Source organism: Myotis brandtii, unplaced genomic scaffold (genome assembly GCF_000412655.1).
Source record: "Myotis brandtii unplaced genomic scaffold, ASM41265v1 scaffold850, whole genome shotgun sequence".
Classification (NCBI taxonomy): Eukaryota; Metazoa; Chordata; class Mammalia; order Chiroptera; family Vespertilionidae; genus Myotis; species Myotis brandtii.
The window spans coordinates 1007011-1026375 of record NW_005371455.1 but is presented as its reverse complement, the minus strand read 5'-3'; the positions used below and the strand labels follow the sequence as shown (position 1 = coordinate 1026375).

Below are 19365 nucleotides of genomic sequence, written 5' to 3'. Positions count from 1 at the left end.
CAGGTGTCAGATGTTTGTTTGTATCCTGATTAAGAGGTTTTATAGTCTCCCTTCTATTAAAGGGGATCATTGGAATGTTTAAAGCTGGGTGTGGACCTTTCAGATAGTTACTTGAGGCAGAGGAGTTGGTTGGCATTTATTTCCACGGCCTCTAGGTCACCTTGGTTTTTGCTCTTATAGATGTCAGCAGTCCTATTTGCATCTTTAGCAAAACTTTTCTATTCATTTCACTGACTCACCCTGTGCTCTGAAACTTCACCCCTGAAGTCTCTCAGGAGGATTCAGTCCACATCTTTTTCACCTCTGATTTAGGATCTCAACACTAGAAGGAGACGACCTTGATTTTGTTATATGCATACTTAACTCTGATTTCATTGCTCCTCGAATGTCATCTTTCTGTGGCCCAGTGTGCACTCTGCATACAAAAGTATAGCAAGGATTTAAAAGTTTACTTCTCACTTTGATCTCCCTTTCAGGACATAAGCTATTAAAAGCCTTCCAGGATTTTTGATAAATAACAGTAAAGTGGTATCTAATTTTTTTTGGATGTAATTCAGGAGGTAGGGAGAAGCTTCTATTTATATAATGCTATATCAGAAACTCTGTTAATATATAATGTGCGAATCATAACGCTAGTGCTGTTTTGTCGTAATTAGTGGGAAGCAGAATCAGCCCCATATTTGAAGTAGTTTGAGACTTTTTCTATCTCAGTGTTACTTTGGGGGTATTTGATTTTTCAGACCCTATTAAAGTGTTAGAAGAATTCATAAACTAACATCTTAGGTCAAGATGGGTTGTTCTAGAAACCTTTGTTTTTCTGTCTTATCACTTTTAAAACCAAAGATAAAACAGAAAAGGAACAGCGACGTGGAGAGCAAAAGCACGTTGGTTAAAGAGCATTAGCAGTTGACCAAGCCCTAAATAAACAAGTATTGGATGCACTTTGGAAGGGAGCTTAGAGAAAGATTTTCTTAAGGGTCAGATCCAGAAAAAAAACACCCTGACTTGTAAGAAAAATAGATGTCTCGTCAGTTACAGGAAATCAAATCAAATGAAATTGAGTCCAAGTTCTAGGTTTTACCAGTTTGTGGAGTATCATAAAGCCATTGGAATATTAACACTAAATTGTACTCTGAGGCCCCATTTGGAAAGTAAGGATTTTGCATCCCCTGTTCTGCCATTTCCACCCTGGGGCAGTTGATGGTATTTTCTGTTTCTATCTCTTTATAAAAGGGCCTTGTTTCTGCCTCTTTCAACAATGCCATATCATCAACACTGTTGTTTTTACCAAGACCACATCCTCCTAAATCTCCCTTGAGCATTTCTGCTCCCCATGCTGGAACAAACAGAATGCACTTCTCCAAACTTAAGTTTCAGAGCAGCACTGGGCATATTTTGGGCCCTGGAGCATCCGTTATGAAAATGGTCCCTTTAGATTTTAGTTAGCTTTCCGCTCTCTCCTTTGGGCAGAATCAGACCCAGAGGCAGGTGCAAAGATAAGCTGGTCACCTCCTGCATTTTCCTTCTCCCCAACTCTTCTTCAGGGTGACCCTGCACACAAATAACCAATGTAACTCACAACCCCTGCTCACCCTTTCAGACTCTAGTGAAGGTCTTCATGCAAATGGAGACATGTGTGTGGGCACTGAGCTCTAGGAGGTGGGTTTTTCCCTAACTCAACGTTCCAACTGGCAGTTATTCAGGTTGAATATTAAGCATTTGATCACAGTCACAAGTTGTGAGGGAATTCCTCACTTAATACTGTTACCAAATTAATTTTTATTGTGTTCTGAGCCATGAGCTGGAACTTTATTTTCTCAGAGCCTTATTCTCTAAGAAGGATAGCCTTGAGGATAACATGTTGATCGCTTTTTAAATATTTGAATTATGAAAAGATTCAAAGATACAAAAGGAACAGAGACTAATAAATCCAACAACCTCCTTCTACCCTGAGGTGTAACAAATATTAGCATTTTGCCATATCTGATTCATATAATACTTTTCTTAGAGTTAAGATACACTTGAGGCCTCTTTAAGATCTCTACTTAATAACATGTCTCTCCTTTTCCTCTCAAATGTAACCACTCTATCTACTGAAAGTGGTATATATCCTTTCAAAACATGGGAGATAAAAATGCATATTGCTTTAAATTATACACAGTACTCTTGTGTATTTTACAAATTCTCACAAGTGATATCTCTTTTCAGTTTACCTTTCCAAGTTGAAACTTTGACCTCTGGACTCACTCACTTTAATATATTGATTGTCCCCTGATTCGATCCCTAAGTCCATTTTGACCCACCGGGGTATACTGTCCATGAACCTGGAGTGAGCGGCTCTCAGTGGTTCCCTCCTGAGTTCAAGACTCAGAATAGAACTTGGATAGAGCCTTTCATAGAGCCCTCAGTTATTCTTATTCCCAGGTTTTATTTTTACTTTTTTAAAAATATTTTTTTATTGATATCAGAGAGGAAGAGAGAGGGGGAGAGAGAAACCTTAATGATGAGAGTCATTGAATGGCTGCCTCCTGCACGGCCCCTACTGGGGATTGAGCCCACAACCCAAGCATGTGCCCTTGACTAGAATTGAACCCAGGACCCTTCAGTCTGCAGGCCGACACACTGTCCACTGAGCCAACCAGCTAGAGATTATTCCCAGGTTTTATATAAATATTCTAATTAACTCTTAGAATATACAACCTATAAAGAAGAAACAACTGTAACCAGAGAGACGCAAAGACATTCCTGTGACTCCAGTGTACTCAGCCCTCCTACTCAGTATCTCTTTACAAATCAACATTTGGCCATGCTCTAGATAATGTCCCAACTCATTGGTTGGGACCAGATTGCTTTATTAGATTTTTGTCAACATGTTTGGCAAAATGATGTATACCTGTTTTCCCTTCATTTACAGTAGAAAGCTTCCCTTTTGTCTACATGTTCAATAAAGTGGATATTATTAGGTTTTAATCTGTTTGCCCCTCCCAACAGGTATGTGATGATATCTCATAGTTTATATTGTTAACATTTTTCCAATTGTTAGTGAAATCAAGCATCTGATTATGCATTTCTTTATAATATAGGATTTCCTTTCCTCTGAATTGCCTGTTCTAACATTTGTCTATTTATATACAGTTTCCTTATTGATTTGTAGGAGTGTTTATCTCATCTACACGTAGGATTACTGATCCTCTATCAATTATACAACAGGGACACAAATGTATGCAGCCTAGTGCTACTGATGGTATCATATAAATATGTAAAATTGTTGGTGGTCATGATGGCAACTTAAACATAAAATCGAAAGGAGTTAGTATTATTTAGGATTTTCAGTTTAAGAAAGAAGGGCATTTTAAAATTTAATTTAAAGGAAAGTGCTCATATGAAAATACCTAATACCTACAATAAATGTTTTCATGCTTAAGGTATTCAGTTTCAATTACCTAGAATTTTTAGTGTGAAGGAGTTTGTTCCCAACACAAGAGGATGGTTGAACTGGCCTGAGTTGAATGTGGTGGTTTTAGAAATGTATTTTTATTGGATTCATATTTGAGGCAGTGCAGCTCAAAATCCCCCAAATTCCTCTTATATAAATGCAGTTCAAAAGCCCAAATGAAAAATTCAAATAGTACAGAGAACCAGTTCACTCATGGAAGGAAATTCACCCAATGCATGCTTTGGTTTTGATACTTTCTTTTGAAAGAATGATTGTTCTGTTTTCCTCTAACCCTCCTTTAAACGAACTTTGACTTTTCCTAGTAAAAACACATTTTTTCTAGGAATGTTCTATCTTGAATACTCTGACCCTAGACAGTAATTTATCAGAGGTTCTCACACTAGGGATTCAAATGGATGTTAAAATGTCCACAGAGAATGAAAATGAGTATAAAGACGAATCAGGCATGAAAGTTCAGAAATGGAAAGAGATGAAGTATGTTTCTATTTTATTGTCCTTGTAAATAAAATGAATTGTGCTCTTGGCTTTCTTTTGCCATATGAATTGATTGTTACAAGATAACAACTGAGCAAATCCAATTACAGTTTTTGAGAATCAGTGAATCAGCATCATTTTCTTAAGTATTCCAGACATTCCACTGAGTTGAGTTTACACAAACTTCTGTGGCTATGTATGTGTCCTAGTTTAAAGAAAAGTATATATGCATCTTCTTTCACACCAAGGTGGTCCTGGTAAGATGGAATGATCAAGTTCATCGGTGAGCCCACTAGTCTGCATGGGCTTTCTGCTGGGGTCTCTCAGGATTTCCCTCTCTCCTCTTACACAGTCCTCCCACCCATCTTTAACACCCCGAGTCCTGCATTTCAGGTAAAAGTAGAAAGGTTGGAATCTTTTCTTTCATACTTTACTATGAGATCATGTAAGTTAAGGTCTGCTACTCACCAGTTATGATTTTAGCATATGAAATCTGTTATATATTTCTGGAAGTTTTCTATGGACCATCTAATACATTTATATGCATTACCCTATTGAATCCTAAGGAAGGATCAAATATATTTTTATTGATTTTAGAGAGGAAGAGAGAAAGAGAGAGAGAGAGAGAGAGAGAGAGAGAGAGAGAAACATCAATGATGAGAGAGAATCATCAATAGGCTGCCTCCTGCATACACCCTACTGGGGGTCGAGCCCACAACCCAGGCATGTGCCCTGACCAGGAATTGAACCCTGATCTCCTGGTTCATATGCCAGTGCTGAACCACTGAGCAATACCAGCCATGCTTACTATTAAATTTTTAGACACAGGATTAGAAGGGTTAAGAAAACTTAGCCAAGGTTTCACAGCTAGTAACTAGCAGAAGTAGAACCCAGCTCATGTTAGGATAACATGAAATCTATGCTTCACGTTCTAACACATAACCTGGGGCAGGTTTCAAAAGCTTGTTTCGTTGAATACCATCACCATTCATGGAGTAAATAGCACAAAGACCACTAAACTGGTTTTACCCAGACTGGACAGGTGGACATGCGGCTCCACTGAACCGTTGGAATGCTCAGAGCCAACACCCAAGGGCTAGTACAAGGGATCATGAGAAGGACTGTCTAATGCTCTGCTTTCCATTTTGTTTACCCAGTGATGCCACGCTTTGCCGAACAAGTGGAGGTTGCCATTGAAGCCCTGAGTGCCAACATCCCTCAACCGTTTGAGGAGAATGAGTTCATCGATGCCTCTCGCCTGGTGTATGACGGTGTTCGGGACATCAGAAAGGCCGTGCTGATGATCAGGGTATGTAAGGCCTCTGTGGCTCAGAGCTTATTGGACCTTCTAGTAGACTCCAGAGAACTCACCATTTTATTTTTAATTACTTAGCCAAATATCTTGACAAGCTGTTTGGCTCCTCATTTACTCAGACATGGGTAACTTCTCACTTATAAAGAGCTGACGGACCCCAGCAAGCCTCAGTTAGTGATGAGTGTCCTGAAGAGTGATGCCTGCCTGCTTCTGGCCTACATTGTTTCCTAAATTGGGTTTCAACTTAGTTTTGCTCCTGAGATTCTCCATGTTCCTCTTGCTAACATTATTTTCCCATCAGGATCTTGAAGCCATGGGATGGAAAGAAGCGAAGATTACCTAGCTGATAGTGATAATAGTTACAAGAAAGTGATACACAGCTACATTCTCCCTGTCACAAGTAATCAAGACATTGCCAATAAGGCTATATAACCTTTCAGTGAACCTCCCCCTATCACCTACCCTATTATCTTCCCATCCTCTGTCTGCTGTTGTCAGGTCAGTGTGAGCTTTCCAAAGGGTAATTATATATAGACCCATGCAAGGAAACATCCAGGGAGGGACAACAATAGGTTTACAGTTGGTCATATGGAAAATATACAATAATTAAGAAATAAAATGAGAATAAACTGAGTGTCAGGTACTCACACTGTACAATAGATTTTAAAACTCATAAGTATCATTTGCAATTGAATTTAACCCACAGTGAGTCTTTGTCTATCTCTATTAAAAAACATCACTTACCTCATTTCATTTAACTGCTGTGTAATACTCCATTGTAAGATGAGCTATTTTTTTCTCCCTACTGCATTAACAGTTTGACATAGTAGTTTTAAAACATTTTTTAGCCACAGAACTTTTTCTTAAAATAAACTTAAATATGCAAAAACAGAAATGATGAACATGTTGCCCAATAGAAATAAAATGTAAGCCACATTTGTAATTTTCTAGTAGACACATTAAAAAAAGCAAAAAGAAACAATTGAAATCAATTTTAATAATATATTTTATTCAGCCTAATGTATCCAAAAGTTTACCATTTCAACATGTGACACTAGCCACACTGGAAGTGCTCAGTAGCTCCAACATATTGGACAAGTAGCCCTTGACCATATCCTCACTGTCAACCTCTATTATTGTCTCTGGGCTGCTCGATGAAACCACAAACTCTTTGCTGTGTGCATTCTGAAAATCTTTCTGTTGGGATGACCACTGAGCATCTAAACCAACATCCCTCAACATGGCAAAACAATAACTAAATAATTCATTTTCTAGTATGTGATCATTCGGATGTTTCATGAAGTATCTTCAATATACTAGTATTGTTCTCTCTGGGTAATACATTTACCTAGCCCTTCCAGGATTTCACAGAGGCATTGTCCCCCAAATTCTGGTATCTCTGAAGTCATTAAATCAGCATGTGTCCATCCTCTTCCACTGTAGTATGCAGAGGACAGCATTGTGCTTCCAGGGTGGCCTGAGCAGGTGGAGGGGAGCATCACCACAAAGGGTCTCTCCTCCCTCTTATTGACATCCATGCTTCTTCTGAAACATCTACCAAACCTTTTCCCTTTGGGGCACAAATAACAACTCTTACCATCTTTCTTTTTCTTTTTCTTTTTTTTTTTTTTGGTTTTGCTCTCTAGGTGTTTGCAGTCTGGCTTTATTTTTTAATTGATTTTATTGGGGTGACACTGGTTAATAGCATTATATAATTGCAGGGACACAATTCCATAATACATCATCTGTATATTGAATTGTGTGTTAACCACCACAAGTCAATACATCATCTGTATATTGAATTGTGTGTTTACCACCACAAGTTGAGTCTTCTTCCATTTATCCCTTCTTTACACTCTTGTACTTCTCCCCACTCCCCCTTCGCTCTGGCAACCACCATACTGTTGGCAATGTTCATGGGTCTTTGTTATTTTTCTTTGCTTAATTCTTTCATCCATCTCACTTAGCTTCCGCAATCTTCCCCCCTGATAGCTGTCAGTCTGTTCTCTGTATCTATGAGTCTATCTCCACTTTGTCAGTTTATTTTGTTTATTAGATTCCACATATGAATTTCACTTAGTCTAAGTTCACTTAGCATGACACTCACCAGGTCCATCCATGCTGTCACAAAGGGTAAGATTTCCCTCTTCTTTATGGCTGAGTAATATTCCATTGTGCAAATGTACCACAGCTTTTTTATCTGCTCATCTGCTGATGGACACTTGGGCTGCTTCCAAATCTTGGCTATTGTAAATTATGCTGGAATGAACATAAGAGTGCATATATTCTTTCAAATTCGTGCTTCAGGTTTCTTTGGATAAATTCCTAGAAGTGGAATCTCTGGTCATAAGGCAGTTCCACCTTACCATCTTTCAAGACCTGGCTCAAGTCTTCCTTCCCCAAATTTTCTCCCTCAAAAATACTGACCCTATCCTTTAACTACCTCTAACTGTTTTGCCTGTGATAGTATACATCATGCTATTTACTTACAGGTTTCTTACGTTCTTAAGGCTGTGAAAGTTTGGGAAGCAATGGCTGTCCTTTTCTTTCCCCTCCACTGTGGTGCATTGTCTAGTACAGTGCTTACTACTATGGGTATAGGCTGTGTTTTGGGGGTCTGGGGGACAGGTACCTAGGCAGATAGGAAGGTGACAGGGAGAAAATATAGGAAAGTTAGAGGAGAAGGGAAGAAAGGATAGTCAGCCTTTTAAGACTGTAACAAATTAGATAATTTTTTCTCATTACATACTAACATGTAAAATAAAGTAATAGACCATGAGAGTTATGTTTTCAAAGCATTTGGCACTAAATGCCACTATAATCCTCAAGGCATATTCCCTCTTTTGCCATTTTTCTGCTTTGTTAGCCTTCACGCTTCTGTGACAACCATTCATCTGAGAGACAGAGGAAGTTTATAGCCATCATTCATTTATACATTGATGTTCTGTAAAAAAACACAATTTCCGATAAAATGCCATATCTTTGTTGCATGAAGTGTCATTCCGCCATCTCGACATTTCCAGTGATTTGATCAGATGGATTTCACACCACGTAAAACTTAGGAAGAGAGAAATGTACAGCATGTACAAATTGTTATTTTTAAATGCCTCCTCCATTTAGCACCCAAATGGCTTCCTTTTGCACTTAATTTCTTGGGTTGCTTTTGAGTATAATGATGAAGTCTACTTGGAAAAGATTTCATTGCACTTAGTCAGGAAGAAAGACAGTAAGACAAGTAGAGCTGGTCCCTTCCCAGAAAAACTGGCCATGCCCCCTTCTCTCCCAAAGTGTTGATTATACGTTGAAAAAGAAATGTATGCTCCTCCCATCCCCCCCCCAAAAAAAAATGAAACAAAACAACTAAATGCAGAAAGGGTCTTGAAGGGTCAATTCTCCATACTTTGCCTTTTGGCAATCAATACATATTTCATGTTGATAGCGCTCTAGGCCAGCTGCAGACAACAGTCTGAAATAAACAAAACGTGCCCTTCCTGTATCCCAACCTCACCATTGGTCACCCTTACAATCATCAATACATACATCAATAAAAATGTATGTTTTTTTGAAAAGGTCTACTCTACTTCTCTTCCATGAGTTTGTTGTGGGTTTTTTTTTAATTATTAATTTTTAAAAATATATATATTGACTTCAGAGAAGGAGAGAGGGATAGAAACATCAATGATGAGAGAGAATCATTGGTTGGCTGCCTCCTGCATGCCCCACACTGGGGATCGAGCCTGCAACCGGGGCATATGCGCTGACCAGGAATTGAACCATGACTTCCTGGTTCATAGGTCGATGCTCAACCACTTAGCCACACCAGCTGGGCCATGAGACTGGTTTTTTGTTTTGTTTGCTTCTTGCTGAGGTATGTTCTGCCTGATCTATAAGCTACATAGGCATTTTCTGATGATTCCAGCATGGTCATTTAAGAAGGGAATGAGAAAGTCTGGCACACCAGCATGCATTTGATTATTATTTGCAGCAGTGTATTATGCAATGGTTCTGTGAACACTGGAGTAGAGAATACTGAAACTTGTTCCTCCAAGAAATTCAGGCTTAGGTTCCTGTGAGCCTCTGGTCATATTTTTATCAACTGATCAAATACACAATCTGGTTTTATGTGTGGTTTTGTTTAAAGGCACTTTATTTAATATAGGCTGTTGATTCATTAACATTGAACTCCCAGCAAATGCATGATGTCTTGTGCCTGAAGGAAGCTTATCTAACAAATGCATTTTCTCCATAAGGAGCATCACAACTTTAGGAACACTTGACAGCCTTGTAGCACTTTGCTCAGAAGCCATTTTAAGCAAAAAAAAAAAAAAGGCACTAAGTAGACTGAAAAAAGGACACTTGTTTCCAGCATAAGAGCTGAACAAGAAGACACAGCATTGTGTTGTGTGACCTCAGCCAGATATATGCACTTTGGGTGACCACAGTTTTGTGCCATATTGAGGATGTCTGTGAATAACTACACAAGTACTGACGTGGGAATGCAAAGAAACTTTGAGTGGAAAAATTCACAAGTAAATAATCTACAAATAGTGAGGAGCACATGTATATGTAAGACAAAAAGAGTTAAACATTTAATACTAGTAGCCAGGTGCACAAAATTTGTGCACTCGGTGGGGGGGGGGGTCCCTCAGTTATTAAACATTTTAAGGCACAACACTGACCACATTGGTGGTGGTGGTGGTCTTGTCAGAATGTGTTATATTATGCAGATGAAAATCTATTTAAACAGATTTGATGTAGATATTTTCAAAGATGGAAGAATTGTCCCTGACAACTATTTTAGTTGATTCATATCTTCAGTAATTATCATCATTGCAAAGTTTTCAGTCCCCATATGGATTGCTGGATATAATAGGTCATGCACTGTCCCTGTCCTTTGTAGCCTTTGCTACCTTAAGGACTCTAGTTTTCCATTTATATGTTTAAGTACCAACCTTACCGGCTTAAAAATGTAAGCTTTTAACACTGCTCTCTGTGTTCTGTATCCTTCCGATGAAAAGTGGAGTTGGGTTGCAGCACAGGAGAGAAATTCAGAAGGGGAATATTGAAGTAATGACTACAGTAGGAGAAGAGGGAAACTGTTTCCCTGGCCACAGGCGCTGGTGCCCTGGACCACAGGGCTGGTAGCTTCTCCGGGTGGCTGCAGCCTGGGACCTCTGGCCGGTAGCTTGTCCTTCTCCTGGGCTGCAGCCAGCCCCAGGCGCTGGTGCCTGGACCAAAGGTGGGCAGCTTCTTCTTCTGGGGGCTTCTTCTTCTTCTGTGCTTCCAGGGAGGGCAGTCAGTTATGTGTCATGCAAAAATAGGCATCACCGATCACAGAAGCCGGGTGCGGGGCAGGGAAGCTGTGGCCAGGGATGCTGGTGGCGGCTGCTTCTCTGCCCATGCACCTGGCTTCTGTGATCACCCCTGCACCCAGCTTCTGCAGTCACCCATGGCAGAAGCCGGGTGCGGGTCAGGGAAGCCGCGGCTGGGGATGCTGGCGGCGGCCGCTTCCCTGCCCCTGCATCCGGCTTCTGCGGTCACAGACGCTGTCTGTGTCTGCTTCCCTGCCCCACCCCCCAGGCTTCTCTGATCACCCGCTGGTGGCAGGGCAAAGGTGGCCTCCAGGGCCGACCTTTGCCCTGCTCCCTGGCTCTTGCCTGCACCTGGGTTTCTGATCACTGTCTTCCATCCTTCCCCTTTTGCCTCCCATCATTGCGAGTATGCAAATTAACCGCCATCTTTGTGGGCGGTTAACTGCCATCTTTCTTGGCAGTTAATTTGCATATAGCCCTGATTAGCCAATGGGAAGGGTAGCGAAGTTACGGTTAATTACCATGTTTGTCTATTATTAGATAGGATTGGAAAGTAAAGTGAGTAGAGTACAAGGTGGTGATGATATCCTGGTTTCAGGATATCTGTATTAGCGAACAGTAGGTGCTTCACATAAGAATCACCTTGAAAATAATCTTTAATGAAAATTACATGCTCAACTTTTGTGAATGCAACCCATTAATTTGGTTATGTGTGAAACAACAGGGCCTGGGTCAGGGGTCAGATACAGGACTATAGATTAACTTTATATCTCCCAAACTATGCATGATGTACCCTGGATCATTGCAAGGCATTTAAATGTCCAGGGAAACACATGGAAATCTCTCAGATAATGTGTGAAATATTAGCTGAAGGTAGTTCACAGTTTAAACATCAGATTTGTTCATTTCCTTGGATGACATCATATACAGTGGGGCCTTGACTTACGAGTTTAATTCGTTCTGAGACCGAGCTCCTTAAGGAGCTCGTTAACTCAAATTACTCTATCAACTCAATGCAAAAAATTGGCCGAGAGACAGCTGGTATCTCAAAAAACTCCTTAGTCGGGACACTCGTAAGTCAAGGCCCCACTGTAATTGTGATACTGGGTTTCTGGTAGTTGGGGATAGAAAGCAGGCTCAATAGATGTTCAATTGTATTCCAAGGTCTGAGAAGTCATACAATATGTACCAGGCACTAAGTTGTTAGGTCTGATTCACTATATTCATTTTTTATTGCTTAATCAACAGTACTATTAGGTTTGTGGGTTATTTTGGTGTTGTTTATTTAGCCTAAAGTTGCCATGAAAAATTATTGAGGGGATGAGAGTGCTTGAAGCAATAAAGTTTGGGAACCTGTTGCTAAAATATTGGGGGTATTGTTATGCTAATTTCCTTCTCGAACCCTCAGTTTCCTTATCTGTGTGTTGGGACAAGTGTTACCCCAACTATAAAGCACTTGCATAGATCTGGCCCTTAGTAGGTTCCACAGAAATACTTTCTTGCCTTATCCTGCTGCGATGAAGTTTATCTTTAAACAATTAATTAATATAAATAGAACTTGGTAAAGAAGTCAAGAATATTATCAAAATTGCAGAGATTAGAGTATTTTTCATAGCTGGAAAATAAAGGGCTGAAGAGACTATAGAAACAACTTATGAGACAAAATTGACTTACCTATTATAGGTTGTATTTATCCAGTTAATCAACCCGTAAGGTAACCTAGTTTTGTTTTCTTAATTAGAAATAATTTAGTATGATTTTTAAAAATGGTTATTTGATGTTGGCCATTCATTTATCAAATATTTGTTGAATGCTCACTACAGACCCCACTCTTGGAGGTACCCTGAATATAGAGCTGAACAAAGTTTCTGTCCTTTAAAACTTTACATTCCTTTGGTGGGAGACAGAGAACAAACAGATATAATATGCCAGTTAATGTGCCATGGAGAAACCAAGGCAGGGGAAAGGAGATAGAACACAGGATTGGTGTGGGTTTTATGAAGGGTGGTCACTGGGTGACATTTAAGAAGAGACTTGGAGAAAACAAGCCATAAAGGTATTAAGGAATGTGTGTTCTAGGCAGAGAGAATGGCACATGTGGCCTGAGGATCACATTGGATGAGATGGGAACCATTGAAGGATTCTGAGCAGGAGAATAACATGACCTGACTTAGATCTTAGAGGGACCACTCTGGCTATCCCGGTGAGAATAGAATGCCTAGGGCAGTGATGGCGAACCTATGACACGCGTGTCAGAGGTGACACGCGAACTCATTGTTGGTTGATCTTTCTTTGTTAAATGGCATTTAAATATATAAAACAAATACCAAAAATATAAGTCTTTATTTTACTATGGTTGCAAATATCAAAAAATTTCTATATGTGACACGGCACCAGAGTTAAGTTAGGGTTTTTCAAAATGCTGACACGCTGAGCTCAGAAGGTTCGCCATCACTGGCCTAGGGCAAGGGCAGAAAAAAAGAGGTTGGGTTAGGAGACCTCCACAGTAATATAGGATAAAGTTGCCAGTGGCCAGTCAATCTTGAATGGGGAGGTTCTGTTTTAGATTGGCTTTAGGAAATCTTTAATTCTATTTTCTGGTTTCTAATCCATTCCAGTGGTATAGAGCTCTGTTAGGAAATCTTTTTTCTTGCATCACCCAAACTTTCATATTATAGTTGTCAACCTATGTCCTCATCTTTCTGCTCCCAATGAAACTCAAGTACATTTGAGAATTTCCTTTAAATAGTCCTTAATACATTTTTCACATGTCCTGGAGAAACAACTCTACATCCTTCAGCCTTTTTCACATTTTGCTTCTCTATAGAAGCTGTTGTAGGGGAGATTGGACATTTAATTGAGGACCAGAGGCAGGTAGCGGGATCCTGTTCTGTAACTGATGTGTGATATGATCCTGGACAAGGCAGATGAGCCTCTATAGTAGGCACAAGTCAATCTCATAGATTCTTAGAGGGGAGAAACTTTAGAGGCCAAGTAGTTTATTTGCACCATTTTACAGGTAAAATCCACTTTCACAATAATCTATTACTAGATAATAGTAGAACCGGGGAACCAAGTATAGACCAAAGTGGTTTTGGATTATTATCAAAATACCCTCCCTGAGAGCACATAGGACAGAATGGAGACTTGACCCTCAGTCTCCAGCCTCCAGGCCAGTTACACATTTTGTTGATTCCTTTTACCCTTTAAAACCATCCAGTAATACAAGTCTGATTATTTCTGGACCCATTTACAGAACCTCACTATTTTCCAAGACTTTTTTTAATTTGTGAAGGTCCTTGACCAACCCAAAATAACTCATACTTTAAAAAAAGAATAACTCGCCCTAACCGGTATGGTTCAGTGGATAGAGCATCAGCCTGCGGACTCAAGGGTACCAGGTTCGATTCCGGTCAAGGGCATGTACCTTGGTTGCGGGCACATTCCCAGTAGGGAGTGTGCAGGAGGCAGCTGATCGATGTTTCTCTCTCATCGATGTTTCTAGCTCTCTATCCCTCTCCCTTCCTCTCTGTGAAAAAAATCAATGAAATATATTTAAAAAAGAATAACTCAAAAATAACTATATATATATATATGCAATTAACAAACTGTACATACAAGAACTATTTATATGGATGGCTTGTGGCTTGCATGGGTTTTCTGCATGGTTAAAGCACAAGAAGAGATTTTAGTTTCATCCATTTGTCTGGTGGTATGTGTGATGGTTAAAAGCATGGGCTCTGGAACCCTCAACTTGCTAGGTGTGACACCTTAGAAAGTTTACTCAAATTTGAGCCTGCTTATACATCTATAAAATGGGGATTAATTTCTTTTAGTAGGTTGTTGTAAGGACTAAGTTCTTTAGTGAAATGCCTGTACCATAATGGGTGGTAAAAAACAATTGCTGTTATTGCTGTTGTTGTTAGGTGTATATTTAATTAAACATAATAATTATCAACTTCTTATGATAGTTCACTTTTATAATTTACAGAGCATTTATATAAATACATATGATTCTAGAATATATTTGATTCTAGAATCCTCTGAGGCAGGGAGGACGAGTAGCAATGATTAGATATACATTATGAGTGAGGAGACAGAGGGGCAGAAACGCATTAAGTGACTAGCCAGACACCTTAGGAGAGGGAGGATTAGGACAAACACATTTAGTGTCCTGGGTCCACACCCAGGTCATTTCTTCATTTTTAAGCTTTATTTTGGTTCCCGAGGACAACTTTATATTGTCCTTTTTATCTGTTGGGTGAGGTTTTCCATTTTACTTGGCTCTCTACTTTTCAAAAACTAATGATGAGAAGTGTGTGCAGTCTTGTCATCTCATCTGTGAGCAGAATTTACCAACTTGCTGTAATTGTTCTACAGGACTCTCCAGAAGGGTGAGAATGGCCAGAGGTTATAGTCTCTGTCCAAAGTGAAAATACACCCGTCATTGGAATCAGGTTTTGCCCACCCCAATCCTGCTTTAGTTAATAAAGTATAGAAACAAAACTCCTTCCTTCCCTTTTTCTTTAATGTTCTTATGAAAGAACATTGAACATCTGTAGATGATTGAGTAAATATTAATAAGGCTGATGGTGAGAGAAGAAAAACAAGAGGGTGTGCCAAAGCTTGGAAAATTACTAGGCATGATGTGATTTTGGCATGAAGGACCCTATTTTATGCCTGTCAGACCAATCTCAAGGCTTCATCAATAACCATGCCTGATTAATTACACTGAGGTAGCCAAAGAAACCAGCAGAATGAAAATGTGCCCTTACTGATGGGGAATGAGCCACTGCATCATTGGTACTGCTTGTGACTGCCCCTTCCCTTTGAAAGACAGAACCCTGAGAGGAGGTGCTGCTGTGTGCCAAGAGGCAGTTTGTGGGTGACATCACCCTTAAGGCTAAGGAGACTTGAGCTAGGAATGTCGCAAGCACTACCGCATTTGCTCCTCAGGCACTATCCTTACAGCCTCCTAAGTTCATCATCTTAGAATGAACAGAGCATGATAGTTTAGACAACATGCTTCAAAGTGCCGGACTTAGAAGCCTTTACAACAGGTATAGCCTCTCACACCTCAGTTTTGCTATCTGTAAAATGAAGAAAATCATATCTACATTGTAGGACTGTGAAGAAAACCGAGTTAGTATACGTAAAGCACTTAGAGAAAACTGTGATAGGCCCACAGAAAGCCTTTAATGCATGTTACCTATTATTATTGTCATTAAAGATGAGAGGGTTAAAACCGAGTTAGTATACGTAAAGCACTTAGAGAAAACTGTGATAGGCACACAGAAAGCCTTTAATGCATGTTACCTATTATTATTGTCATTAAAGATGGGAGGGTTTCTTATTTCTGAGTTCATGGATTCATGTGTATCTTTTCTTCAACACTGACTGTACCTATTTGACAGGATTTCATCTAACTCCACTCACATTATTATTCTTTTTTAATATATACTTTTATTGATTTCAGAGAGGAAGGGCGAGAGAGAGATAGAGATAAAGAGAAAGAGAGAGAGAGAAACATCAATGATGAGAGAGAATCATTGTTTGGCTGCCTCTTGCACACCCCACATAGGGGATTGAGCCCGCAACCCAGGCGTGTGCCCTTGACCTGAATTGAACCCGGGACCCTACAGTCTGTAGGCTGGCACTCTATCCACTGAGCCAAACCAGCTAGGGCTAATTCCACTCACTTTAAAGCCATTTCATACCTTCAGTTGTTGCCTGATTTGTAATGTGGATGGTGGTGGGGTTGTGACTACAACAATGAAACAACTTGGAGTCAAACACATTTGGGTGTTTGGGTCTAAATGCTAGTTGTGTAATTAGCTAGTTCAGAGGCACTTGGGCACATTGCTTAACTTCTCAGAATCTTAGTTTTCTCACCTCTAAGTGGACATGAGAACTCTCTATCATCATTGATTGGCTGCCTCCTGCACACCCCACACAGCGGATCGAGCCTGCAACCAAGGCATGTGCCCTTGATCTGAATTGAACCCGGGACCCTTCAGTCTATAGGCTGGCACTCTATCCACTGAGCCAAACCAGAAAGGGCTAATTCCACTCACTTTAAAGCCATTCCATACCTTCAGTTGTTGCCTGATTTGTAATGTGGGAGGTGGTGGGGTTGTGACTACAACAACGAAACAACTTGGAGTCAAACACATTTGGGTGTTTGGGTCTAAATGCTAGTTGTGTAATTAGCTAGTTCAGAGGCACTTGGGCACATTGCTTAACTTCTCAGAATCTTAGTTTTCTCACCTCTAAGTGGACATGAGAACTCTCTATCACTGGAAACATTGCAGCCACATTAAAGTAAATACATACACACATAATAGACTTTGTTGGGATTCGGTATTACAATTAGATGGCTCAACAGCCAGGGGGCACAGAATGCCTAGATCTTGCAATAGCACAGACACCGTGGTTCTGCTTAAGTCTCCAAAATTATTTTATTGTGCTGTACTGAGCTAAATGGATGCGATGCATGAAAAAGTTAGTCCTTAGTGGGTATGTAGTAGTTGGTGGCTTCACTATAAATGTTTGAATGAATTTGTTTCAAAATCCCAAGTAATAATGATGGCACTCCTTTTTACAATGCTTATGTACCAGACACTCTACACAGAGTACATTCCTTGATCTGCACAACAATCATACAGGTAGCTACTGTTATCAATACCTATCCACAGACTTGGAAACCAAAGCTAAGGAGGATTTTCCCATGGTCATGTAGGGGTTCATATTCAGGCATTTTTGACTCCAGAGTCTATAGTGGTAACTTGTATACTAAATGGCTTAGTGACCATATAAGGTATTTCATCAGGTCCAACAATGGCCTGGAAGTGACCAAACCTTTTGGGGCTTATTGAGACTAAAAGAGAGCTGGAATAGAGCAAAATGGGCATTACAGAAACAGCATAGGTGTAACTGTTGTTATTGATGATGATTTTCTCTCAGAATATATTTGTATGGGTGGAAATGCACAAATATATTTTTCCTAAAAAACATGTCATATAAAGAATTTTAGACTTGCTAAACCTACAGAAGGAAGTAATGAACAAAATGTATTTTTTTTAAAGAGATAAACTAGGGCAGCTTGATTTTTCTGATGCTATTCTAGCCATTACCTGCCCACATAACCCCCTACTTATAATCCCCTACAAACTCTCTTTGGGGGCTACTTGGCTTTTGCAGTGATGAAGTGTATGGATGGGGGTGAAGGTTCAATGAAAAATATAATGAGTTTTCTCTTTCCTCTATCTTTAGACTCCAGAAGAACTAGAGGACGATTCTGACTTTGAGCAGGAGGACTATGATGTGCGCAGTAGGACAAGTGTTCAGACCGAGGACGACCAGCTCATCGCAGGGCAGAGTGCGCGGGTGAGTGGACACCCAGGACATTGGTTGGTTGCACAGGGGCTGCGTTCACCACCTTAATTTGAGGGAATTTCCGATTTCCAGGGACTTGGAGCCCCGGATTCCTGGCTCCAAAATGTGTGCTCCCATCTGGGGTTGTTTGTTAGTGACTCACATTTTACACAGTGGACATCACTGCCACAGCTTCTGATTTCTTTTAACTCGGTTTCCTCTCCATCACTTGAAAAATAGCAGCCATAAGAAATCAACCACTTATGTTTACAGTGGGCATTGTTGGCGATGGAGGTTATGCTTAGATTAGATGGTCCCACAGCCAGGGACACAGGATGTCCAGATCTTGCTTTGGCATAGACACCATGGCTTTGCTTGAAGTCTCCAAGCTTGTTAACTACACAAGAGGTGATGACAAAGGGAGAATTAGAGTACTGTTTGTTACTGGATGGGCTATCATTGCTCCATACTCTGGCCTAGGGTCTCTAATAAATAAGACCACATCTTTTGAAATTGATTCAAGACTATCTGAATAGAGAGAGATCCCTCCCTCTTTCTCTCCCTTCCCCACCTCTGGCCAGGGCAATGGCCCTAGATTTGTCTGCATGTGATAGAAAAAAAGAAATTATTGAGACACACTAGAAATATGCCAATTTAAGGCATGAAGCTGGAAGCAAAGAAAGATGATGGCTCTGGCTGACATTTGGACACTCCTGAGCACTTTGTAACACTGTCCACCAACACAAAGAGGATCCTGGAATCTGACCAATCTGATTAGTTGTATCTCCTTGGGGGAAGATGAAGTAGTCAAGGCCTATGGCAGGAGATGAAACACCTGGGGATTGCAAAGGAGGGTGAGATTCTCCTCCCTTTAAAGCCTCAATTTCAATAGTGTAAAAACAATCTCTCTATATAAAACCCTAATATGCAAATAGACCAAAAGGTGGAACAGCTGAACAACTGGTCGCTATGACGTGCACTGACCCCAGGGGGCGTGTGCAGAACATGGCAACCGTCGGCAGCAAGCGGCAGAGCATGGAACATGGTGGGTGTCGGCCGCGGCGGGATGGTGGAGCAGGGGAGTGGGGGTGCCAGACCAAGGCAGGGCGCTGGTCGCTGTCATCAGCCTAAGCCTCTGGTGGTTACTGAAAATTCTGTGCTCCCCCATGCCGCGGTCCCGCCCAGCGCTCGCACCTGCTGCTGGTGCCAGCCCCACTCGCACCCACTGCCAGCGCCCGGTGCCAGTCCCGATTGCTCGGTACCATCAGCAGGTGCCAGTGCTGGCTGCCGGCCCCAATTGCCCCTCAGGGCTTCTCCACCTCCCCCTGCTCCTGAGGGGCAATTGGGGCCAGCAGCTGCCGCTCACACCCACTGCCGGAGACGGCCCTGCTCGCATCCGCTGCCAGCACCAGAGCTGCTGATCACACCCACTG

At 40.8% G+C, this 19365-nt stretch overlaps 1 protein-coding gene across 2 annotated transcripts in view; it reads left to right on the top strand.

Annotated features, from left to right (window-relative positions):
• CTNNA2 (catenin (cadherin-associated protein), alpha 2) overlaps window positions 1-19365 on the top strand; it is a 1155525-nt gene that overhangs the window by 1070534 nt on the left and 65626 nt on the right. For both annotated transcript variants that reach the window (XM_005884743.2, XM_005884742.2), the window contains exons 13-14: window positions 5089-5240; window positions 17831-17944. In XM_005884743.2, the coding sequence (XP_005884805.1) occupies window positions 5089-5240; window positions 17831-17944 (266 nt within the window). The remainder of the gene's footprint in view (window positions 1-5088; window positions 5241-17830; window positions 17945-19365) is intronic.